Raw genomic sequence first — 26,395 nt, forward strand, 5'->3', positions numbered from 1 at the left:
AATGAAACAGGGATTACCAAAGAATAGGCAGCTGCTTGCACTAATGGAGACATGACATAATCCTCACTGAGGTGTGTGCAGACTCTTGTGAAGCAGATGATAAAACGCATTCATTTTCTTTGGCCGTAAACTCAGCCCGGCTGTTTTTAGGTTGGGCGTGTTCCCCACACACATTGCAGTCCTGTAAAATGTTCTGTAAGGTCACTTTTCAGGGGCTTCCCATCAGCAGCCTGCTCAGGTGGGGCTGCAGGATGCATGGCCAGAATTGTTGAGGTTCTGACACCACGGTGTTCCTCTTTCTTCTTAGGTCTTGAGGGTGTTTTTTTCTCCTTCATTTCTTCCAGTGGTCAGACTTACCAATTTCTTGGAAATTTTAGAGCCCAAAGAAGTGAAATCAGTATTTTCCTTTCTATGCAAAGCAATATTCAAGGATGTAAGAGCTGGTGTTCTACACAACTTGTTATTTATTTCCTTTGTTTTTAATATAGATTTTTTCCCTCAAAGGCCAACCAAGGTAGGAAGCTGTTAGCTTCACTGGTTGTTGTTAATGTGGAAAGTCTTTCCACTAATACTGTCAGAGGAAAATATTAAAACCACCACTAAAGTAGGAAAAAATCTGGCTTTGTCCCACCCTTCTAATTTTCCAAGCCTTCATAGTAGTTACAGAAGAGGATTTTAATAACTACTTGACTAAAAAAATCAAAGTTTCAACCTGTGTAGCTAGTACAAGGCTAGACAAGCCTGGTAACACTTTTAATGTTGCTTGCTACATTTAGCTGTAGTGAAGTTTTTCTTAATCTGCTAATTGCTTCACATTTTATTCATAACTTTGGCCTTTTTGTTCTCTAAGTTGCATTTTCTGGGTGTTGATTTTAGCTGGGGTTGGTTTTTTTTACTCTTCTTAGTCTGTATGCTCTCTGGTTAGTGTCTCACAGTTGTTTCTCTGGAAAGAAATGAGACCAGGGTATGGACAGTCTGTGGCTGACCCTTTCATGCCCAAGTTGCCAAGTAAGCAAGCTGAATATGGCCTAAGTTCTCCCATAGTGATGTATCTGTTGAATATAGAATATAGTTCCACCTCTAAGGCATGTACACTGTCTGGTCTATTTGTAGTTGTCCCTTGAATTCAAGGGACACCAAGGACAGCTTACAAAGGTTAATGTTTTGTTGAACTCGAAGTAGTGTCCAAAACCTGGATAAATAAAGAAATACTCTATGATCCCTCTTGTGGTACCTTTTTCCACTGGAATGTTGTTCCCATTTGCTGGGCAGGAAATCAAATCCTATTGCAGTTTAGGAGCAATAGGAGAGGGGTCATTTTGTTATCCAAGTTGAGTGAAAAGCTAAAAAATGTGTTGAGGGGAAGAAAACAAATGTTGCCTACATCACTGACTGTTGCAAAAAGAGAGATCATTAGCAGATTTTTTGAAGTCTATTTGTTGTGTTCATTGTATTTGGAAAAATATTTGTGGAAACTTGTGCTTTTTATTAGCTACACGGGACACTTTCAGTTTCTAATACTGCAGGTCCTGCTGTTTAAAAAGTGGGTGTCGTGATTGCACTGAGTTTTTATTCACACTACTACAGCTGGAGTTGGCTCTCTGACAGACCAAGGAAGCTTCATATCAATATTTTGCATTTGTTTTCCATTTTAGTGACAGAGATGCTGGTAAACGTGCTGAATATCTGCTCAGATGATGAACTGGGAACAGAGGAAGATGGATTTGATGGTAAGAGCCTCTACCTTGGTTGAGATTGTTTGCCTTGGAATTACTTTAAAAGTTTATTTACTAACCATGAAATAACTTTCTGAGTCCTAGTTGAGTTCTGTGCCACTGAAAGCAACTGTTGTGCTAGACTCCAATGGATTTGCTTCCATTATGCTTCAGAAAGAATTAATGGCTCTGCCCTGTTCTAAACCATTTCTTTATCTCATTCTTCTGGTTAAAAAATCTGCATATCCCTCCACGAAATCTGGGTTATGTTGACATGAAGGGGTCAGATGATTTCATGTAAAAGATCACAGGTATTCTCATAGTGAGTTTCATTATGTCAGTGAAATGGGCTTCCTGCAAAGTTCCTTCCCAAAATGTTGGTACTGCGACTTTGGAAGACTTTATACTTGAGGTATTTCTTTAGTCACTTCTTTTGATGCACTTGAGTGTCTAGAAGACTTTCAAGAACAATAGAATCACTAAAAATAAGCATGTAATCACAGATAGAAAATGTTTTAACCTGGCATTTGTGCCAAGAGTGAAATGGTCAGTTCTGTTATCCTTTGCATTGAAGTTTATATGATGATTAGTTGCCCTCTACCTGTTGGTTTGTTTGTAAATGGTACTTTGTATCTTAAAACTTGTAGATTCTTAAAAGTCAGTTTATTTTCTTAGACATAATTTTCTGTTAGGCTCTGCAAGAATAAATAGCAGCTGTCTAAAATGTCCCTTCTCAATTGAGAAAAGCTGAAAAAAATCCCGTGTATCCCTGACATTCTTACTCTGAAGACTCTGTGTTTTAAAAAAGTCTATGAAAAGTAATCATAGATAATCTATCTAACAAAAATAATATATGAAAAGAAATACTAAGAAATTATTTTAAAAAGTAAGATCCTGGAAAAATCTAACACTACTGAATATTCTCGGGATGTTTTTAGGCAGAATGAATGAACTAGGAGAATGGAGAACTTTAAAGTAAGACAAATATTTAATGAAGTTGTAATTAATAATTAAGATTCTCATTCAAAGTACTTATTTTTAATCTTTGGAACAGGAAGCTACATCACAGGTTTTGCAAATGTTTCCTTTGTGATGGAGAAGACTGGTATAGATGATAGTACTTTGATTTTATTGTGAAAAACCAGATGGAATTCCCTGTTCTGCCTTGGCCACAGAGTGTGGACATGAACAATTATCTTGCAGGACTTGGGACAAAGACTGAATTATTGAAACTGGTAATCACTGAAGAGAAGAAAACACCTGTTTGAATATTGTGCCCATTTTTTTTTCCTCATGAAATTTAAATAAGTCACTACTGTGTAATTAAAGTAGCGTGTGAAATTGTGTGGAGGCATACGATGAGTAAAAACTGTGTCAAGTTAAATACAGTAGCAACAAACCATGTGCTTAAAATCCTTGGCTCAAGAAAGCTCTTAAGCATAGGCTGAAATCCCACTGATTGCAATGCCAAAGCAAAGACTTTATGGGAAAGATTTCTAAATTAATTCAGCCTTGGCCTAATACTTCCTTTTGAAGTTGTCCTGTAAGCTTCCATCGGGCATAGACAGGCTGTACTCTTTTTCTTAAACTTTGGAGTGTCATCATTCCCATCCCCAAGTTACAGTTCAGAAGCATGTTTTTAAAAGCAGAATCAGAAATAGGGAGGTGTTAGGGGTATTGAGCAGCAGCCTACTCCAGCTGTAGGAGGTCTCTGTATTTACTGTGTTTTTTCTGAGAGGCGAGTGAGCCCCCATCCCACCTCCCTGGGAGTTTTGCCATGGCACTGCTCCACACTTGGAGTTTGCAGCATTGCAGGTGTCTGAGCAGGGAGACAGGCTGGAATCCTCTGGGCTTGCATGTGTGTGTACTGTGTAACAATATCTAACAGCAGTGAAGTTTCCAGCTGAGGAGTAACTAAACCATTCCTAATGCTGTGCCACTAATACAGTTACCTAAATCTGCTCTCAGGTTTTTTTGTATGAATGTGTAAAACATTATGGTAAGGAAGATACTAGGAATGTAGTTGTCTTTAGCATGTGTAGCTAAAAACCAGAGCTGGCATATGTTCATGTCTGCTTTCCCGGGTAATCAGTCCCCTTGGAGCTGTAAAATGAGCTCTGTGGCACTGGTGCTGCAGCTTGCTGTGGGTTCACACTTTTACCTACAGCCCATTGGACATGTTAGGCTCATGGGGATCATACACATGGAAGAGACTGAAGGATTCTGACATAGAAGTAAATTTGAGGTTGATTTAAATTGAAATAGAAGCTGATATCTGTAATGATTTCTTAGTGGGTTCTGATTTCTTATCTGTACAGCCAACAAAAATTCTTTCTCTCAAGTTGAGTTCCCTCTTTTTTTTCTTTTTTTTTTTTTTAAAGCCTTGCCTTTTGGGGAAGAGAAGTACAAGATGTGTTTCATTTGTCTTCTCAGTGAAACAGACCAGAATGATTACCAGCTTAATCAGAACTGTTTCTGTAAGGACTGTCTGCTGACAGTCTTGTAGTGGCTCAATATTTCCACTGTTCTTCCTCAATAATTTCTGTCCAGCTTCCTTGGAGGACTAGTCCTGTTTACCGGCTGATATTTTTTTAACAGTATTTCCCTTATAATGCCTGATATCTGCAACAGCAGATGCATTTTGTTTTATGGAATGATTCTTAAAAATCATTGCTAGTTTTAGATCATCAGTAGTTTTCAGGGCTCGCTGCTGATTTCCTTTCTCTCCTTGCAGTTTGAACATGCCCTGACCTGGGTTCCCACATGTAGTGAGAATGGTCCATCACTATGGTTTGCACTGATCATTCATTTGTTATCTTCTTTTACATTTTCTTGCCTTCTGTCTTCCCCTCTCATTCCTTCCTTCAAAACAAAGCCCCATCAGTATTGCCTGACTTCACTGCATGGTGTTCTTGTGAGCCCTTTTTTATTTATTATTATTTTTAGTTCTGAGTCATGTATGTTGCATCTAGCCATGAGCAGGATGCTCAACAGCATGTGTTCCTTTTTTTTTTCCCTGCCCCCTCACTGTTTTTTTCCCCCCTAAGGAAACACATCGTGGGGATCTGATCAATTTGTTGTAGGCAGTTTCTGTGTAAGCTTACTGTGAAAAAAGCCTAAATATCGTAGTGCCCTTTATCCCATATGTCCCTGCTGGCCTGTATTGGCCTTTTGGTTTCACTCACTTTAAAAATGAGAGAACATGATAGGTCAAGTTTCCTTATCTCTGATAGCTTCCTCTTGCTGTACTTTCTCTTTCCTGTTTGCTGTGGTGGTTGCAATATAATCTGATCCAGAAAAAAATGTCTTGGGCAAATGTTAGTTCATGTGCTGTATGTTTGTGCATCAAACATATCACTTAGCAACAGGAGCTGCAAATACCTCTACCTAGCAAGCATACAGAGTTCTGTTTTGTTTTAATTAGCAACATTTCTAGCCTCATGCATTTGATTGAATAAACTAAACTGCTAATTAAAAGGGTACAATAATGCAATAAACTATTTGACACAAATGCACTGCTTGCTTTGTATGCATCCTTACCATGATTTGGCATGAAGACACTCCTAAATTATCTACAATTTTTTTTGTATTGCCTTCAACAGTAGCTCTCAGCCTTCTCACAGAAAAGCCACTGTCAGAGCCATTAGCTACAGCATTTATTCCTTTGTTGGAAAACAGCTTCCCAATACAGTGCTGTAGTTCCAACCTAAAGAGAATTCCCAAGTCAAACATCTCCTGCCAATCATAACCTGGTTCTGCTCTGAACCATAGTATGTGACATCTGCTACATCTCAGTACAGTAAACTGTGCCTGGAGCCAGCTCAGCAGCAACTAAGAGACTGATAGAGCAAAAGCAAGGGTCATGTCCTTAGGTCTGTTACTTACCAATATCTTGATACAGACCTTCATGGTACTGCCTGATGAGAGTGTCTTAGCTTGCCAATGAGTTGATTTTTAGCTGGGAGAGAAATTGAGGGGTTTTCCTCGTGGTTTGCATTTGTTCTTCCTCCAAACCAGCAAGGCTGAGTTGCAGTGCATACTTAATTTCTGTGAGTTGGTGGCAGAGTGGCATTTTAATGTGATCTTTGTATTTCCTATCCGCTCTGTGATTTGGTCAGATGTGGTTGTTTCTGTGCCCAAAGCATTTTCCTGCGAGCCGCATTACAGCACATCGGTGTGCCCTGCCTCTGGACCAACCTAGCAGCATGCACTAGATGCCCAGTGTCCCCAGAGCATGTGCCACGGTGCAGTTGTGCCTGGGCACCAAGAGCAGCACTTGTCTTGCCCTCAGAGAGCTGATTTTAAAATGCAGTACCTTGAACCGTGGTGGCATTGGAATTTGCTGCCTGAGAGCTGCTGGAGCAGTGGGACAAAGGCAGGCGTGCAGCAAGTGGCACAGATGCTCTAGGAGAGGCAGACATGGCTGTGACTGTAAGCTACTCTGTAAGCTACTCTGAGAGAGAGCTGGAGCAATTAGTTTGACCCTTTTAACAAAAGAGGCATCATCACGCAGGCACAGCCCATATGGCCAGGGTGGGGCTGGTTTTGAGGGGTGATGAGCCTATCAGTGCAGCAGCAATGATGTAGGAGAAAGTCTGTGTTGGAGAGGTGGTGACACCGTTGCTGGTCTCCTGCCTGCATGTTGATTCCCTGCAAAACCTACTAACAAGGCTTTAAGCTGAAAAGGTTTCTTTTTTTTCTTTCCCTCCTCTCATTTTCAATCTGTTTCTTTCCTTTTGGATGTTCTCTGCTTAATTTATTTCTTTTCTGTTTTTCAGACTTTACTTAAACATTACACTTCCGTTGATGTTGTCAAATGTTTTGTATTATTTTTTATTTTCATTCTACGAACATCACTGATCTTTTTCTTTTCCCCTCTTTGGAATTCATAAGAAGATCCCATTTATGCACAGAAGAAAGGTATTCAATAAGTTGGAAGGCTCAAGTTTTATTAATTTTCCTAATGCTTAACTACATAATATATATATTAGGATGCCAGTGAGAGATTTGGGGTTGACTTTTTTACTCAGTACTGCTTTAAATCTGTTCAATCCTACATCTCAGAGTATTGTCAGCATTTACAGTCTTTTTTTCCTTGTTGTGCTTCTTAATCTGAACATTTAAATTATCTTTTATATTAATCCTTCATATCCAGCTTGCCGTTTCTGTGTTTTCATACCAATGCAAAATCCAAGAGAACTTGTTCAATCAGTGAAGTAAGATTCAAAGCTTTTATATTACCCCCTAAATAATTTTTGCACTTCAACTTGATTTTTTTTTTAAAGTCCCTTCATTCAAAAAGGGTTTGTTTAGCTATTGGAATATCTTTTCAAGATATTTTCGAGCCTAAATGAGTCTATGGTTCTAAGAAAGGAAGGTAGAATCTTAAGAGGATATCAGGTAATGTTTGCAAGGGCTAAAATTAACCCTTTTACCTATAGCCAGTTCTCAGGTTTTGACCCATTTACTTTCACTTAAGTGTGTGCTTAAGTATAGCTCAAGTAATTCATCAGAATTTGCAGTAATAGTGAATTTCAAAATATTAAACTAGACACATTTGGAATGTGAGTCTAAGATTTATGTATAAATAGTTAAGAAATCCACATACTGTGAGGTTAGCGATATTCATTCAAAACTAACAGAGCAATAAAACATTGTGAATATCAGGTGCATTTGTTAATAAACTCAGAGAGGATAAATGAAATTATTAGTAATATTTACTAAACATATGTCATTTTCACAGATTTGTTACATTAGGAAATTCAGTGGAGACCAAACTCTTTTAAGTATATTTTTTTAGTGACCTTTATGTGTATCAATGAGATACCAAATACTCCTTTTGAGCCTGTTGTGGTTTATGATTAAGGAAGGGGTTTTTTTTCTAGTCTTATTTCATATTGAAGTGTAGAACATTATATTTCCCATCAGTCATAAATTACAGTTCCAGTTTTCAGTTCTCAAATATTCTAGACTGTAGTCTTAGTTGCTGTTCAACTTTTTGAATATCCTTATAAGATACACCAGAACAGTGTGGACTTGTAATAAGCAAGTAGGGATTGTGATGCTTAGGGGCAAGAAAGGAAGAAAAAATCATGCTCAAGTGTTTTTGGAATAGGAAAGGCTGAAAACCATGTATTGTCTGTCTTGAGAGTACAGTTCTGTGAGATCATAGTTCTGAGGCAGGAAGGTACCACCTTCTGTTCCTGGAGAACCCAGCTGAATCAGTGCTGTTTTATTAAAACTTTTCATTAAGCTGTTTAAAGTATATTGCAGCAATTCAGTTACAGCTGAATTACAGCTGTTTCTCCCACTCTTTATTGTCTAGAATTAGACATTTATGCTCAAGTGTTCATATCTCTTTTTATCTTTATATGTTTTAATATTTGCTCTATATTTTTATCTTTATGTGTGGGAGATTTGAAAGCCATCATTCTGAGTATCTTTTAAGAAGAAAGCTAACTTTATTCCACCCAAAACCAGGACAGTATCCTGGTATATCATAGCAGGTCCCACATTTTCCAGTACACCATCACCTTTCCTGGCTTTGGTAGATAAACACACAGATGCCATTCCCCTTAGTCTATGGGCTATCTCTAAAAACGTCCATTGAGTTCATGAATTCCATGACCTTGAGCTCCTGTCAGAAGAGTTTTTCAGGGCAGGAAAGATGGTGTGTGGTGTTGTGAGGTGTTGCATGCTGAAGCCAGTTCTGATTCCATCGCCACTTGTCCGGTTTCATCCAAGAATATTCTTCACTAATGTTGTCCTCCTCATTTTTGCCCCTTTCTGTTGATTTAGCTTCCCTGATGGGCTCTAAAAAATGGATCAATTTGTTAGGATTTGAAAACAGACATTTTCATTTTTGCCCTTGAATTCTGGAGTAATAAAGAAGGAAGCATTGCTGTGATGTGTAGTGGTGTCTGAACAGGCAGGAATTGTCCGGCAGCATCCACACAAGTCAAGGTTAGCTGTCCTTCAGAAACCTTTAGGAGAAATCTTCATGATGTATGTGTTGAGATAGTTAATTAAACTACTTTTCTGAGTGTAAGAGAACATTTTCTTGGGGACGTGGAGGATCCTTTGTACTAAGTCCTGTTGGCTTTTTCCATTCAGATGGTTTACTCTTGCATGTACAGATTTTGATGATTCCCAAGTAACAAGTACACCTCAAACTCAGCCAAACTGTAATCTTGTTGCACTATTCCTTTTTTTTAAGGCAGAGTATTCTGTGAGTTCACAAATTTCAAAGCAATTGTAATTTTGAGCAGTCCATTAGCAGTGATTAGAAGGAAGTTGCTCTGTGGATCTCTCTCTGCCACTGCCAGCCAACACAACCCCTACCATCTCATGCTTGTTTCCAGGACCCTGCCCTTAGGTTTTATTATCTTTAAATAATTTTTAACTAGGAATGAGAAAAAGTGTTTTCAGTTTTGATTGCAAATGTGGCTTAGTTTGGAAAACTGTAGCATTAATATGATGTTTCTTGTATTTAGTGTTGAGAGTATTTAGTAATGAATTGTTTACAAATCCCTATAACAGTCTTTAATATCTTTTCCATAGGTGCAACAGCTGCTGCTCGAAAGGAGGTTATAAGGAACAAGATACGGGCAATAGGAAAAATGGCTAGAGTTTTCTCAGTGTTAAGGTAAGGCTTTATGCTGGGTTAGTTTTTTTAGTGTTGAATGATATCTTTGAATGCTTACTTAGAGCACTCAACTGTTAATCAAACAGCAAATGTGCTATTTTAGTATACCACCCAACTGAGTTCTACTGCAGCCTTTTACAGATTGTTTTATTTATACAATAGTGCTGTTTATTTTGGCTCTGAATAGTCTTCCTCGGGGCTTTTGCTGAATATAAAGCAGACAAACAAAAGATATCAGCAAAAAAAATTCCAATTACCATTTTTAAAAACTTTAACTGACCAGGTGTACTAATTAACTTCTAGCTCCTGTGAGGCAAGCGTTAAATGCGGGGAAAGGGTATGTTACACATCACCTCTCATTAAAAAAGAAGTCAGCTGCCACACTTTGTCACCCACAGATGTTGCCACAGGCACCAGTAATGATGACTAAAGATGAAAGCGTTAGGGTCATTTACCTAGAAATCCAGGAAATGGTTGTGCAGGCAAAAGCAGCTTGTTCCTTTGGGCTGCACTCCCCCAAACACATGAACATGAGTAACTAATTGCTACCCAATGTTTAGAACTCTCCATTTGATGTCTCTGAGCAGAAGAGAAAACATGCTGTACTGTGCTGCAGTCTAAATATAGAAAATACAGTTCTCCCTCCCTTTCAGCGAGCGATTTTTTCCTCAGGAAGCTGTGTGTTGGTCTGCTGGAGTCAGTTGATGGGATTATGCTTAGTGAAAATCATGGGAATTCTAAAACATTTACTGTTATGATTTCATGATTGATGTAAGAAAAATAAATAAAATAGTTACTTGAAGAATCTACTATTTAATTTCAGTGGAAACTGTCCAACTTGCTTGCTTTGAATGCAGCGTGCCAGCAGTGGGCAGGTTTTCTGTAGGGCTTTGCATGGGCACAGCAGCTCACCCACACCTTGCAGATAGCAGCAGCATGGCTGTAAATAACTGAGATGGAGGGCTTTGTACCTGGGGATCTCAAAGTATTACAACTGACTTACTGGTGATGCATGAGCTACTTCAAAGTGGTGCCCATCAAAAAAAAACCCAGGTGGGCATCATGCCTTTTTCTCAAACAAGATGGGGGGGAACAATCAAACGTTTCCACCTGCTTCTCTGTACGAAGTCTGGCAGAGAGCCTGGAGGTGGCTGCTACCACCTTCATAAAACAGCACAACTATTTTCCTCTAATGATAGTTGAGCAAACAAAGTTTGGGAAACTTGGCTTTCTCCCATAACCTTGAACCACAGCTTCTGGATTGACTGTATTCCGTTGTGAACCACCTTTTAAAATATAGGATTATTTCACAAGAGTTGTGAACTTTATTTAATAAGCAGAAGGATCTGAACTTGGATGATCAGCTGATATTTTTGGAGTTGTTCAACTTACAGATGATTGACATCAGCCATGTGTCAGACTGCTCAAAGGGATCTGTAGGACAGAAGCTTTTCAGTGGTTTCAAGGATGGAAGAGGGATACAGAATAATTCCTGCATGTGCTCTGTCTTCAATGACTTGCATAAGTCTCAAACCTTAAGTCTACCCCAGCCAAAACCACCACAGTCTTTTATAGCTCTTGATTATTGATGGCCTTGAAAGCTTTGCAGGAAAGACTGAAGATGAAAAGTAGATTTGTTCTCCCTAAGCTTTAACCAGCAAATACAGCACATCCTCACTGTGATCCAAGGCATAGTCAGCAAATAAACAGGTACCTGCAATGCATGGTTTTGGTGACAAGTCTTCTAGGGGGATGAGTGACATTTCATCCCTGCCACCACTGGAATACCTGTTCTCTTTTTTTCTGAGAAAGGCTGATTCTCCTCAGCTAGGTGGCAGGCTGCTAGGCAGTAAAAATTTCACAAGGTAATCTTGCAAGTACTATTCCTGTAGAAAAAAGCCTGGAATATTTTTTCTGTCTTGCCAGCATAATCCACATAAGACGCAAGTGTCAGGTAATTCTGTGTAACCCTAGGAAGAAATCAGCAGTGCCACCGTCTATCATCTGTCTATATACCAACCTGCTCTGGAAATCTTTGAAGTTCCTGTTCAAGTCATTGTGTTTTATGACGTTCATTTCATTAATTCTTGAAAAATTTCTGAATGATTAGCGCTTAATCTGACCATCTGCAAAGAATTTAGTCATCTCTTCTTTGGGCAGAAGTGGTCCCTTACCTCGAGGATGTAACTTGAATGTAAAGCTGAAATAATTTCAGCCATTTTAGTGTAAAAAAATGAGATAGCAAAATAATGTTGTATTGAGTTTCAAATGGTATAAATGAGCTTTGATGAAAATAGATATTAGTAGAATTATTTGCTTTAGCTAAATGGTGATTTTTGATCCTTGTCATTGACTCTCTCCAACTTTGTTTCTCAAGTTTGACTTTTCTTTCTTTTGTATTTAGACTGGAGAGAGGTAAATAAAATACTTATTCAGTCTATTATCCTTTTTTAAAAATAGAAATAAGTGACATAAATAGAAATGAAGGAACACTGAAAGCTAAAACATCGTGATATTTGTGAGACTCATCTTTCTTGTGCAGATTCAGTTTAAAGATAATAAAAATACAGTCGGTAAACTTAACCCATGAGGATAAACCTAAAAGTACCATTGCAATTTAATTCTAAAAAAAAAACCAGAAAGATATGTAATGCACTGAATAATTAAAAGAAAGCAAAAGCTTTGCTGTGTAACTGTTGATGATAAAAAATACGTTAATTCTGAAAATATTTTGCTTTGTGTTAGTTCTAATTGCTTGGGAAACTTGCAAACAAAATGGTCACAATTTGATTTTGACTATTACAGAATGAAAAGTGAGTGTAAGGAGAATTATTTTCAGACTAAAAATAGAACTTGAAGAGCATATGTAGTAGGTAAACAAGAGTTGCTTCAAATACATGAGTCATTCAGGGCATGTAGGTCCAAAGAAAATTGTGAGTAGTAGAATTGCTGAGAGACAGTTTTTATAGACAAAACCACATTATCCTCAAGTGAATGTGGAACTAAGTTCTGGTCTTTGTATTTGCTTCCTCCAGCTTAATGTCATTATATACTTCAAAGTAAAGGACTTCAAAATAGGTTTCTCTTAAAGAATTGGGGTCAGTTTTGCTGCTGAGAAAGTATGTCATCACAGGCAGCATTACAGTCCTTGTAGAAAACTTTACTTAAAGGTTTCTCTGGATAGAGCTGTTGTATTCCTCTAGCCATGTATGTAAAAACTCTGTATTTGGAGACCAGCAAAGCATATTTGGGTTTCCTAAAACAATTTTGTGTAATCCATATTATTTTTAGCATACAAAACTATTGAGGACAGTACTAGCAAGGATGGAAGTGCTTATTAATTTTAATGAGCTTTTAGCTGCCCTTCTTTAAGTGGCAGGTGATCATCAATAAATAATGCACCTGCCTACTAGTGCAGACAAGAGCAAACTAGCAGTTTAAGCTGATTTTGGACCACACAGTCCAAATGCATTTTTGGCAATATCTGGTCCTTCTGGTCCTTCTCCTGTCAGATTTGAGTTGACAGATGTATTGTTCCATAGGTTATAGTGTTCCACAGGTTATAGTGTTAACTGCAGTAGGAGTTGCATATGGTGTGGTGCAAAGGTTAACCATGTACATGGCAGTGAAGGGGACTTCACTGGTGCTGAGGTTATCACCAAATTCAGTCTATCTTGGCAAGGAGATTGGAGATGACAAAATCATTGCAGATCATGTGTAGCTTAAGATGTCTAAAACATATCCTGTATTTTTAAGAAAGACGTTTACTTACTTTTGGTGGTTTTATTTTTCATTTCTTTTTTAACTTTTGCAGAGAAGAGAGTGAGAGTGTGCTGACGCTGAAAGGTTTGACTCCAACAGGAATGCTGCCCAGTGGTGTGCTCTCTGGAGGAAAACAAACACTGCAAAGCGGTAAGCCTGTTTGCCTGTGTGTCTTGTCCTTTTCACAGGAGGCCTTTCTTAATGGGTTTGTGGTCTTCACCTAAGCTTTTCTCCACATAGTTGTTTTACATTTGTCAGAAAATGTGTACAAAAAATAATTGGTTTTCAACTGCAGAACCTAAGAAAAGTAACCACAGCTGTCTCAGAAAAAAAAAAACAAAAACAACAAAGGACAGAAGACAACCAGGCAGTTGGTTGTGCTGGAGCATTTGTGAGCAGTTAATGTGAGGCCACATCTCAAGACTTACTACTTACTATCAATTTTTAGAGAAAAAGAAGGAAAGGGGAGCCCCTGAAAATCAACTGTTAAGAATGGTAGCTCAGGATTGTATGTGAAGTACACTCCTTCCACAGTTCGGAGCATCTTTTGTTTTGTTTTTAAAGAGCAGCCTTTGATACATTGAGTACTGAAGGTTCAGCTTAGCTAATGACACTTGAACTCTTCTTTTATCTGATTTGTTCTTCCTCATAGAGAGCCACCACTGGAAAATAAGTCTAGAATTAGATTTTCTCTCCTAGAAATTCTAGGCAACAACATGAGAACAATTCCACTCTGATTTTTAAGGCCAAGTGAAGGGAGGCTCTTACAAACCCAGTGTTTGCATTGTACACAAACACAGTACAGATTGTCGGTTTTACACCAAGTGCTTCTTGTTACAGGAAATTGGTAAGTCTATGGTAGGACTGCCTTTGTTTCCTTATGGAATAAGGAGTGCAAAGTGTTTAATTTATTACTGGAAGCTCTCCTTTTTTTCTTGTGTGTACTGCTGTAGAGTATGTTGCAGGCACGCATGAAGGTCTCTCATTTATTGAGGTTCTATTGGCAGTAGATGTAAGAAATAGAAATGCTTTATAACCTTGACACAGTCTCAGCCTCTTGTTTTCCTGTTTCCTTCCGGTAGCATTCTTTCTCTGTATTTTTCCCTTTACTGTCTCTTTTATCTAGAAGATTCAGGTATATGGTGGTAAACATCCTTTTTCACTTTTTTCCCCTTCTCTTTTTACTTGTTGATGACTTGTGTGTGATGGACATAGTAACGTTCTGCTTTGGAAATGCTGCAATATGATTTCACAGGAGGCCTTTCTTAATGGGTTTGTGGTCTTCACCTAGGCTTTTCTCCACATAGTTGCTTTACATTTGTCAGAAAATTTGGTCCAAGGAAACTGCTATTGTTGCCCTGGCAAAATATTAGGAATAGAAATAAATTTGAGAAAATTGCCAAATGTTCTTGTTTCAATGGCTAAAAGGAAAATCTCCTCATACTGCAGTATTCTGGCTCAGTAAAACATTACTATACACAAGCTTCTGCATTAGTTAACACATAGTACCCCATTCACCGAATACTCCGAAGTTCATATAGTTTCTGTTAAGCACACATATTGCCATATGTATTAACAGAAAATATGAGTATTATGTTCTGTTGTGGAAGTATACATTTTAGTCCTCATTTTTTCTAATGTGTCAGTGCTGGTTTGGATCTGGTTTTTCATTTTAATTTTTCATCCTAGTTATCATGTTTCCTTTTCTTTTAAGTTTGTGTTGGTTTTGTTCCTTGTTTTTTGGCCATCTCTCTTGCTCTGCTGCTTGAGAGGCATAGGCTTACCTTGGTTGCATGAGGGTTAAATCCTCTCTCTTCTCCATGCAGCAAGATAATAGTATAGATATTTTAGAATATATCTTAATCCATATTTAACATCCTAACTTAAAAAAAAAAAAAACCAACAAAGTTTGGGTTTTATGTATGGGGGAAACAAGACAAAAAAGAAGAGACAACTTCCTAAAAACTTGATTTCTTGAACTATTCTCTAAACCAGAGAAATTCTTGAAGATTGGAATTTCTTTTAAAATATTCGCTATATTGGATTGCATTTAATGATTTACATCAGCTTCTAAATCTCTGGCTATAAAAAATAAATGCATACCAAAGCTGATGGGTAAAACTCAAATGTTTAAGAACCATTAATGGTTTCATAAGTGGTAACATGGTATTCCTAACATTGCAGTAATCTCCCAGTTACAAGTTCTGCTCTCTCTGACCAGGCTTTGCAACTTTGGAGGTCCAACAGTCAATCTTATATCTACATCCATTGATTTAAGTAATATATTAGCAAAATGTTGTTTGTCAGAGACTGGGTTGACAAAAATAAAGTTTACAGATGGAGCAGACTGGGCAAAGTTGCAAGCAAAGGCAAAGCTTTCTGAGGATTCCAGACTGTGGGGATGTTTCTTGTAGTCAAGGGAGAGAAAAAAAAAATTTCTGCTAAGTTGTATATGGAATTCCTTTGCCTTATTCTGGCATCAGTGCTTTTCAGGCTGATGTTGTAAGTTGTATGAATTTTGTGCGATGGCTTTATGCCATTTTTTGTTCTCTTTTGACAGGGCAAGTCAAACTGCTCTTACTGAGAGCTGGGACGATTATATAATGACCTTTTCAGGTCAGATGTGCAGTATGGAAGACATTTACATTTTGTAGTTCTTTTGAGTCAAAAGAAAACTTCTTAAATGTGTCTTTAAAAACTTTTAGTTTGTGAAACTTCTGCTTTAAAACAAACTCTAGCTTAATTCAGTCTGCAGATTATTGTTTTTGTCTAAACATATCTCTGTGTGTCTGTTTTGCCAAAATCCAGCACTTACAGTAACATTAGTGTTATAGCTCCTTTGCTATTCACTGACTTGTTCTTAGAGTTGAAATCCTCTGCTCATTTTTTCTCATTCGTTTTGCTACCCCTTTCTTCTCTTCAGCTACTGTTGAGGCTATTGAGGCTGATGAAGGTAAATTGGCCAGTCCCCTTTCTGTTGGTGCCACAACAGATAAGGGCTCTGCTGGGTGTATTCATTTTGCTGTAGCTTGTACAGATTGTGTGGGTGTTGGGCTAACAATTGTGGCTCGGTATTAACCAAAATGTAATTGCTTTAAAGGGGAAAGTGTTTTTTTGGCTTTTCTTTCTGTTGCTGCTGTTGAGGTTTTTCTCTTTCTGTAAGTTACAAACACGTTGGAATTGCTGTGTGTTGAACTAAGCACTGAGTCATGCCACAGGAGGAGATCAGGGAACTCGGATTTCACGGGACATAACTTGGCAGCAGCTCGTAAATGCTTTGTGACACATAGCTCAAAAGCTGTGCGCTGGAGGCTGGCTCAAACTATCCTCAGCAATTTCTGGTCAAAGAAAACACATAGCTTTTTATATATTCTCTCTTTTTGTTGGTGTTTCTTTTCCACTTTTTCTTTATTTATGCTTCAGTTTGTTTCCTTTCTTTTGGGTCACTAATAAAAAAAAATTATTGGTCTTTTGTTATAGTACAGCATGTTTCTGTTTCCCTTTAAAAGTAAAACAACATGAGACATTTGTCTGCAAGATGTCTGCTTCTTTTGGTAGTGGCAGTTTACACACTGGATATTTACGTTAGAGCAACCATCAACACAGGCACCGTTTTAGCTGCATACAAACTGAGTGGCTGCCTTAGAAGATTTCTGAACGCTCAGTATTGAAAACTGGTGTTTTGTTGACAGACCTCTAATTTAACCCTTAACAATTTTTAACACTTCAGGTAAAATCTAAGTAACCATGTATTGCAATGTAGATGTACAATATTTGTTCAGTATTATAAAGTTTTGGAAGAAGAATTTTCAGAATTCCCCTTTAAAACAAAATTCTTCAGTTGTATTTTGTTCTTGCCCCTCTCAAATTTTCTGTGGGTATTTTTTTTTAGCTAATTTAAAAAAAAAATCCAATGATTGTTGCCCTTTGGTAAGACGTGCCCTTTCGGCCAGTTGAATTTGTTTTTGAATTTTGTAAAGCAGTGAATAAAATTACAGAACAAACAAGTAAGAGAAAATACAACTGCTTTCTAAATAGCAGTGAGTAAGCTGCTATTTATGTTGGAATTATCTATTCCTATCAGCAATCTCTAATCTGCAGTGTGCATTCTTGTTGACAGTTTGGCTGTTTTCTGTGGTTTTCTGTGACTATGTGTTGTGTTTTAGTAGACTTTCAATGTAACCTGCTAATACTCGTTGTCTGACCAGCAACTACAGCAGAGCACCTTCCTTAGTGTTACAGACAATAATGTGTCTACTGGAAATACAATCCCTTAATGTGCCCCTGTGCCAGTAACATGCACCCCTCAAGTTCATTCTTGATTTGCCATCCTTGCTAGTTAGACACCATCACCATAGTCACAACTACTGCTCCACACAGGTGAAGCTTCTGATGGAGGAGAAGTTTCACCAGTTGTCCTTCAGGGCCCAAAAACACCAGCTGGGCTGTGCTGCTGGCAAGCTCCAGGACATGGCAACTGCTTCAGCTTCAATGCAGTCATCCATTAAACTATTGCTTTAAGGGATTGGTGTGGGTGCTTGTTAGACATCTTCATTTTGTGGTAGAAGGTAAATTTAAAAAAAAAAAAGCCAACTGAAAAGGCAAACCTCAAGAAAACTCACTGTACAACCTGTTCTGTTTTCACTGCTCCGTCCCTCCTCACTTGACTAATCACCATTATGTTGTTTTTCTTCTGAGTTGAAGTATAATACATGTTAAAAACCATGCACTTCACAAAGTTCCAATGAAACATTTGTGAAACTGGCTAAAGAACTAAATCCTGAGGCAAACAGGATATGTTATTTTTCACAGGAAAGGTTGACACAACCAGAAAAATGCCTTTTCTTGCTCCCCACTAAATACAAGGAGTGGTAGCTTGGTACCAGGGATGTTCTGGGGTTTTGGAAGTGTTAGGCTTTTTTTTTTAACAGAAGTTACCAGCTTGTCCAGAATCAGGACTGCACATAGGAAGGAGAGTATTTGGGGGTAAGGAGAAGAGAAAAGGGGAGAAGGAATACTGAATTGGATCCCTGAAACTCCCCTACCATTTTCTCCCCAGGGAGTTTGCAGTTTCCTGGTACTAAAGCACCATTTCTGCTCTATGGCATGTTATGATAGAAGCCTAGCAGAAATTCCAGATCTGGAAGTGCAGTGCCCTGATTTGGTACAGCTAAGAGAAAAAACACACAGAAGGCTGATCTATGGGGCTGTGACCTGCTGTTTGCCTACAGTGCTTTTTTTCTCTTTTGCTTTAAATCTAAAGATCTGCCACACTTCAATTAGAGAGAGAATAAAATAAAAATCGCAGTCTGTGAATGCATTCCTCAGCCTGCGGCTTCCTTCTGAGGTTGGTATGGCCTCACCAATGTCACTGCTGAAAGGCAGATTATAAATCCTCAGTTGGAACTTTGGTCCTTTGTCAGTGCATTTCCTGAGCTAAACTGTATAGCTGTTCCAAAATTACAATATCCCTCATCTGTGTTGCACAGTGCTCCTGCCGTTTGACTCAAGCTGCTTTCTAGAAGTCCAGGGTTGTATCAGGGAGGATAATTACCCCAGGCAATCAACAAGCAGCTCACCTGTGTTGAGAACAGAAGGCAACTTGTTGTAGGGTCACCCCAGATCTTCCCTGGCTTTGATGTACATCCCACAAAGTGGCCTCACCATGTCATCACCACCTGGAAGTAGCCAGCACTTTTTGCATGATCTTTGAAAGTCAGGTGGGAGTTTTGCTTGATGGAAGAGCACTAGGGCAAGGCACGGTGTCCGTAAGGCTGTGAGCGATGACAGCAAATGCCAACTCACCAGCTCACGGCTGTGCCCTCGGCATGGTTCCAAAGTGCAAACTGTAGTTTCATGTCAGCGTCTTGGTGTTCTAAGCAGAGCCCCAGTGGACAACAAAATACTGGAAGTTGATCGTGTTGAAAACAATAGTTGTGTTGGAAGGGACGGTGGTGGTGAGCCCCCAGCTCTTTCTGAGTGTGGTAAGGAGTTGGTGGTGGTGTCAGATCTTCTCGTTGCTGCCTTCCCAAAGAACGACTCCCGCACTTGTTGCTAAATTGGGGGAAAAGCTGCTGAGAGTTTTAACTTGCTAATTTTATTTTTCAATGATCCTTTATTTAGCTATCAAAGGATTTTCACCCCAGCATAAGATCACTAGCTTCGAAGAGGCCAAAGGCTTAGATCGAATTAATGAGCGAATGCCTCCGCGCAGAGACGTGCCATCCGATGCCAACCTTAACTCCATCAACAAGGCAATCTCCACAGAGACTAATGGCACGGACAGCAACGGCAGTAATAGCAGCAATATCCAGTGACCACTGTCCGGGAGGGGGGTTGAGCTGCAGGGCGCGATGGGGTTGCTGCACGTCAGCACTGGGATGTTCTTGCCTCTGATAATAGCTTATTTGCTCTGGGGGCCAGGTGTTGGATTCAGTTTACAAAAATCATCAACAAAGAGATCGTCAACTTTAATTTGGTGGGAGGGCGGGTGGGGGAGACACACCTCCTTTGGATATGCCTTTAAATGCTTGTAGAAAAATGAAAGCTCATGCTGGTATATATTGCAAAGTTAGGGGAATGAACATGTTTTCCTACTACATTGGGAGCGTCTAGCTATGTTACTGAAAGGCCTTTTATTATGTTACTGGACATGAAAACTTTGTTTAATTTCTTACTAACTATTGTACGTTTACAGTTGCAGCACTCAACATCTACAACATCGAAACATTTTTAACAAAATGTACAAACTAAATAAGGACTATTTATTGATAATGTTTTGCTACTCTTGTCAGACAATGGCTATGAAATAAATTAGGCACTCTTTAAAAATATAGAGAAAAAAAGAAAAAAAAAAAGTTGGAAATTTGTTTAAAATGCCAAAAAAAAGAGAGAGAGAGAGAGAGTGAGAGAGAGCGAGCGAGAGCGACAGTTTAATTTTGTACAGATTATGCTTACCTCAGGTTTCTTTAGTGTGCTTCAATGCCCTTCTTTAAATATAACACTTACCTTACTAATTTGGCAGCAATTATCTTTTTCTTTGTTAAAAAAAAACTGGAATAATAACATTTATCTTTTTTTGCTGTTTATATTTAGGGGGGTTTGGTTTGGGAGGTTTTCTGGGGTTTTTTTGGTAAAACAAGTCTTGGTTGTGGCTTGCTAAATTTAAATATTTATGAGTGGTGCATTTTTAAGTATAGTGAACAAGACACCATATTAAGTGCAGTGAAAAGCATCTATATTCTGTAAAAATCTGCCTATGCATGTTTTTTAAGAAAAAATGGCTGTATAGGCCTGTATGGGACTGTAATGCGCTTAGTGGTCTGACTTATACTGGAAATGTATGTATACTGGCGTACTTTATATTCTCTAAAAAGAAAATGCTTAATGCCTTTGAAATTTTGTAATCAAAAAAAGCTTTGAAAAATCTAAGGGGGGAGAGTATTCCTAAAGTTTTTAACATAAGCTTGTCAGTGCACATATAGATGGGTAGCATGTTTAGCAAACCTTGTGAAATTTAAATAAGTTTGTAGTTACATGTGAAATTCTAAATGCATGATAACTGTTAATGTCATAATGGTTTAGTCATTTTGTTCTGTTTTGTCATGTGCCACAAAATGTGTAATTTTTTCACTTTTTTCCCTTTGTATATCAGTTACGGGTTTCAACTGGTTCATTCTAAAAAAGAAAAAGAAACAAAACAAACAGTCCATTGATATTTTTTAACAATTGTATAAGTGCCCAAGTAATTCACTACAGCCTACAGCCTTGCCTTTGTAATTTGACTTCGAAATGTTGGCAATCAAAGCATGCACTTGTAACAATGAAAGAAGCATTTTATATTACTACTCAATAAAAATGTGCATGAACTTAAGCATCCTGCCCTTTCTTGCTGTCTCAGTGGCAGAAGAGTGCAGGCACCACAGGCGCGTGCTTCTTGCTCTCTCTCGCTGCGGACAGGAGAGGACCGCTGGTGTAAGAGATCGGTGACTTGTTTCAGGATTCAAGGTCAGTTCTTTATAAAGAGAAATAAACCTGTGTGTTACCCAGCTGTTCTAGGCTACTGACTTCTGTCAGTTCTTCAGTTCTGCAGACTTTCCCCAAGGTCTGGTTAAGAATGTTGGGTTTTCACTAAAATGAGTAGGATGTAACCCACAAGTAGAGTGCACAAGAAGAAAAGCCCTCTGTGTGTTTTCCCCTTATCTGGAGTGTTTGAAAACGTCAACGAGTATCATTTACAATGATTACAATTTTATTTCAAATGCTCTTTCTTTTAGTCAGAGAAGAACTGTCAAAGCTCTGCCTTCTCATTTTCTCCCTAACTGTGCTCAGCATCCTTCCCAAGTCCATCATCCTGTGAACAGCTGAGAGATGCTGCCAAATGGTGCAGTGATGTGGGTATTGCCTTAGCCCTCCTTTCAGGTACCACTATTAAATATAGGCTCAGTGCCTGATTTCTTATATGTTTTTCCCACTTTAGCTCTTGCTAATTCTGACAAAATAGGACAGGTGGCAAAAATAAAGAGGTTTCATAATATCTGGGACTATTTCAGATGTAACTTTTCATTTCAGATTGTGTAGAGGTGCAGCACAGACGCATAGAGTCTGTGTGTTCCATCTGCCGTGCGGAGCTGTCTGTCCTTCTGGTTCAGGGGCACGCTGTGTGCAGAAGGGGACGGTGACACTTTGCCTGACCACTTGGCTTTCCCGCTGAGCCCTGCGTGCTCGCTGAGCACTGCAGGTTACCTGAGGTAAGTCCCACTCTGGAGACGCCCCGTGCCACACACGGCAGCACTGCCGGGCAGCACAGTCTGCTGTCTGCCTGCATTTCACTCGCGCCCTGGCAGTTCCACCAGCCAGTCTGACGCTACAGAAGAGGGGTTTCTGCTCAGCAGTGACTCTGCTTAGGCTCTCAGTTGGTAGATTTAACGCAAAAGGTCTGTGCTACCAATCAGCAGTGGGGCTGGAAATGTCTGTTGTAGTTGGTGATGAGTTTATGAGATAAGCAAGTCAGCCCAGGATGAGTGATCCACTAGGCAATGTACTAAGTGTCTTGTCTCAAAGGACATTTTGGAACCTTTTGCATCTCAGAAGAATGAAAAGTTCTGGAGCATGCAAAACAGCATTGTCCTGCGTATCCAGGTAGGATGGCCTGGCCTCTTCCTGAAGCAAGCCCTGCTGTCCTACTGTGGGACAGTTTCTGGATGGCTCCGAGGGATAGGCTAAGCTATACTCAACTGTTCCTGAAAGGACCAAAAACAATTTCCAAAGCTTGTTTCGTTTCAGGGCATCCAATCTCTTCCAGCTTTCCTTCTTTTTTCCTAATGCAGAAGAAACTGTGGATGAATTTGAAGAAAAACCCTGCTGCCACTGAAGGCTGAGTTTTGGATTCTTTCGCCTCATCAGTGACGTGTCATGCACTGGACTGTGTCTCCCTGTACAGATGTCTTCCTTCTTACTGAATACCCCACCTTAATGCCAAAACCATCATTGGTGCCTACTTGAGAGATTTACTGTATTTTTTAACCACCTGAATCTTGCTGTGTGTTTGATATAGTGTCTTATATTTTCTGCACTATCATAGTTCTGCTTTTCAACAGCTATTAAGCATGAAGTGCATTAGCACTTAGTGTAAATTTTTTGCAGAAGACAACATTCAAATTTTTTCTGGATTTTCCTCCCAAACTGTAGTAGATTTAACCCTACTTAAGCCTGTGCCAGTGTTGCCAGCTGTTGGGCACAGGTCAGAATTCTTTCAGCATTTTCCTCTTCTGAATTCTCTAGAGGAGTCCTGACCTCTCTCCTCCCTAGCTTAAGTTTTTGGTGAAGTGGCAGTCAGAGTGTAAAATAATGAAAATTTGGGGGCATTTTCTGGGTGCAAGCTGAATTTACAATTTTAGTCCTTAGAAATCAGTTTCCCTTCTTTTTTCAAGATACTGTTGCTCAGATTAGTCAGATTGATGAGTCTTCCCACTTCTTTGACTAAGAGAGGGATGTGAGAATCAGTTATTCCAAATGTTAAAAAACCACAAGCACCAAAACAACCATTTGAAAAATAGTTTTCAGTTTGCTTTCTTAGTTGCTTTTGGAATGATGTTTAATCCCTTTAAAAGTGGCCATTTTGGGCATGCAAAAGGATGAGCTTTCTTGGTCTTCAATGATTTTGGAAAAAATATATCTACATGTAAATGTGCAGGCTGGTAGGCATTTTCCTGGCAATAAAAAAAGATGAGCTGATGGAGCTAGAGATAGGGGTTGGGGTTTTGTGTCTTGCTGAGCTGATGTTGCAGTATCAGGCCTGCTGAACTTTATAAAATAAAAAGTTTTGTGAGGCCCTGATTTTTTTAAATATTTTTAAATAACTCAAGAGCAGTTTCAGTTTGACATGTGACACCAGGTTTCATCAGGCTGACAGATAGCTGTGTGCTCTGGGCAGTATTCTGCCAATGATTGCAAAGGCAAGGGCTGCCTTGGCTCTGTCATCCCTGTCAGAAGCTTGTTTTAGGTAAAGTAACTTGGCAAAGATTGTGCTAAAGGACTGATTTAGCCACCAGTGGGAAGCCTGCAGGCATGGTGACAGTCATGACAGTGTCTGCTCCTTTCTGCAGCCCCACTTGTGGCCATCACTAGTTGCTCTGGGATTCCCCACGGCCCCCTTTCCCTTTTGGGCAAAGCCTGGCGTGGTGTCTGCTGGCAGTTTGGGTCTGGACACCCAGTTAGGCAATTCTTACAGCAGCAGGACTTGAGCAAGAAGTGGTTGTTTCACATTTCAGCTTTTGCATTCCTGAGGCAGTTGATGCCAATGACCGTGCTGTGATTGAGCAAGCTCATCGCTCTTAACATTTGGCTATTTAATAATCTCCTTTGCTTTAAATGAGCATTTGAACACTGTGACCTGGGCTAATTTCCCAGTGTTCTGTGCCAGAGGAGACTGGCATAGATCATAACCTCTGTTATGTTACAGCATCGAGAGTTACTGAGGCCAGCAGGCACTGCTGAGATCGGCTCACACAGGATCAGCTGGAGCAGGTTGACTGGGGCCATGTACAGTCAGGTCTTGAGTATCTGCAAGGATGAAGACTCTGCAACCTCTCTGGGGAAGCTGTCCCAGTGCTTGAGAGCTCTTAGAGTACAGAAGGCTTCTTCTTACATTTAAAAATCTGCTGTATTTCGGTTTGCGTCCAATGGCTCTTGTCCTGTTGCCGGGCCTCACCAAGAAGAGCTTGGCTCTTTCATTTTACTCCCCCCATCAAGTACTTACACACCTTTTCCCCAGGTTGAGCAGTCCCAGCTCTCTCCATTTCTTCAGGTCTTCCAGTCCCTTAATCACCTTTGTGGTCCTTTGTTGAACTCACTCCATTAAGTCCATGTCTGTCTTGTGCTGGGGAGCCCAGACCTGGATACGGCTCTCCAGTGTGTCTCACCAGTGGAGAGTGAGGGGGGAAGAGACTCGACCTGGTTGCCTGTATGTGCCCTTAAATTTCCACAATATATGCCTGTGATTTAAGACAAGTGAAGACATTTCTGGCATTGTGAGTTGAAGAGATGAGAGCCGTACCTCAGAAAGCAGAAGAAGCAGAGGGCCATTGCAAGTGCAGAGCTGATATACTAAGGTACAGATCCAAGAAGGTAAGAGAAAATTAATGCCTTGCCAGACTGAGACTGCAGTGAAAGACTGGATTAGTAGCTGTTTGCCAGGTTGGGTAATAAATTTAATTGCCAAATTATTCAGATACGTATAAATTGCAAGAGGGAGGACCTTCTTCACTCTTTGTCCACTCCTGTGCTTTGTCCACACCTACTGCTGATCCTTCAGAAGGTGAAGTAGTCATGAAAAAAATCTCGCCAAATTTTTACAGAGGGAAATAGTCCCTTCCTGCATTCAGCAAGCAAGTGGCTGAAGCCCTGAAGCATGTGATGTGTATAAAGCCATTATTGTGGTGCAGATCTGCACGTTATCTGCACATCACATAAATGAGAGATCTTGTGCCTCCCTGGGGAGGGAAAAGTAACCTTCTGACAAGGTTGCCTGAGGAGGAGGTGATTTGTTTATCTGTCACTGGGCTGTTTATTGTTTTCAGTACATATTTAATAAGCTTTGTACTCAGACTAACTGCTGAGGAGAAAGAGCACTCTGAAGGGAATATGGGTCTGACATTCTGGCTGAGCTTAAATAAAGCTTCAGAGCTGATGGACTGAGAAGGCCCTGCAGCCATGGACCAGAGTGCCAGAGAAAGGAAAGGAATGAGTAGTAGAACTGGGAGGAGAGATTGGGTTATTTATTTCATTCTCTTTTCAAGGCAGTCAGGAGAAGAGACGGTGATAGCAGTGCTACACTGTGAGTCTGAGATGATGAGGTAAGGAAGCCGTACCAAGCACCCAGGGCTCTGAGTAGGCCATGACAGAAACTAGCCTGATAAAATTCACCTTAGACTAGATGTGCACTTAAAAATTATGGTGGAGTTCAGGCGCTGACCTGAAGGCAGACGTGTAGAAAAGGAAAGCAGGGAACGGCATGGGAAGTAGAATTTTGGAGGGCAGACTTGTGATAAGGAACAAGCTGGGATTCAGAGCCCTGGCAGAGGAAGAAGCACAGATTGTGGAATAGAGTGATACATTTATTACATGCTGAAGAGTTGAATCAGTTCAGCCTTAGTGCGAGGATGGTATTACTAAGGAGTTTGGACCTTGGACAAGGGAGTTGCCATGAAGTCAGCTGGAATGACTGGCTAAAGCCTGTGCTCTCTGCAGGATAAGAAGGCAGGAATTATGAGGACCTTAAATCTTAACTAGCCTTGTAAGGTAGGGATTGCAAATAACCATGTCAGAGAAAAATAAAAAGCTAGCAAGGAATGGAAAAATGACCTGTTAGCCAAGTAAGTTGGACATGACCAGTAAAGTCTAGGAATACAGTGAAAACCAGCATGAGTCCAGCTAAGTTATCTTTGCTGATCGTGGTTGAAAAGCAGCAGAAAACTTTTCCAGACACTTGAATAGAAAAAGCAAGGTTAAATAAGTGGGAAATGATGCAATGAGGATAAGGGAGAGTTTTAAAGCATTGGCTAAAGGACTGTGGAAGGAAAGCCAAGAATGAGATTTAGGGTATGGAAACAAGGACTACAGGAGTCAAGACAGAAGCAAGTTAAGAGTTGACAGCACTTATTCCAGGAAATTGCAAAAGTTTCTTTCCTAGTCACAATAAAAAATACCACATTTGCTTCCTCATCATATTAGCAATGCTCTTTAACAGCTCTCTGAATGGGTGGTATGTTTT

The 26,395-nt window shown here is 39.6% G+C and overlaps 1 protein-coding gene across 1 annotated transcript in view; it reads left to right on the top strand.

Moving 5' to 3' along the window:
* The window catches only part of PPP3CA (protein phosphatase 3 catalytic subunit alpha), a 167,354-nt gene extending 147,771 nt beyond the window's left edge, over positions 1-19,583 (top strand). The window contains exons 10-13 of the mRNA XM_084204490.1: positions 1,656-1,730; positions 9,276-9,360; positions 13,175-13,272; positions 19,246-19,583. Coding sequence (XP_084060616.1) covers positions 1,656-1,730; positions 9,276-9,360; positions 13,175-13,272; positions 19,246-19,439 — 452 coding nt within the window. The 3' untranslated portion in view covers positions 19,440-19,583. The remainder of the gene's footprint in view (positions 1-1,655; positions 1,731-9,275; positions 9,361-13,174; positions 13,273-19,245) is intronic.
* The last annotated feature ends 6,812 nt before the right edge of the window (positions 19,584-26,395 follow it).

The sequence above is a fragment of the Fringilla coelebs genome (genome assembly GCF_963513975.1).
Source record: "Fringilla coelebs genome assembly, chromosome: 4".
In the NCBI taxonomy this organism is placed as follows: domain Eukaryota; kingdom Metazoa; phylum Chordata; class Aves; order Passeriformes; family Fringillidae; genus Fringilla; species Fringilla coelebs.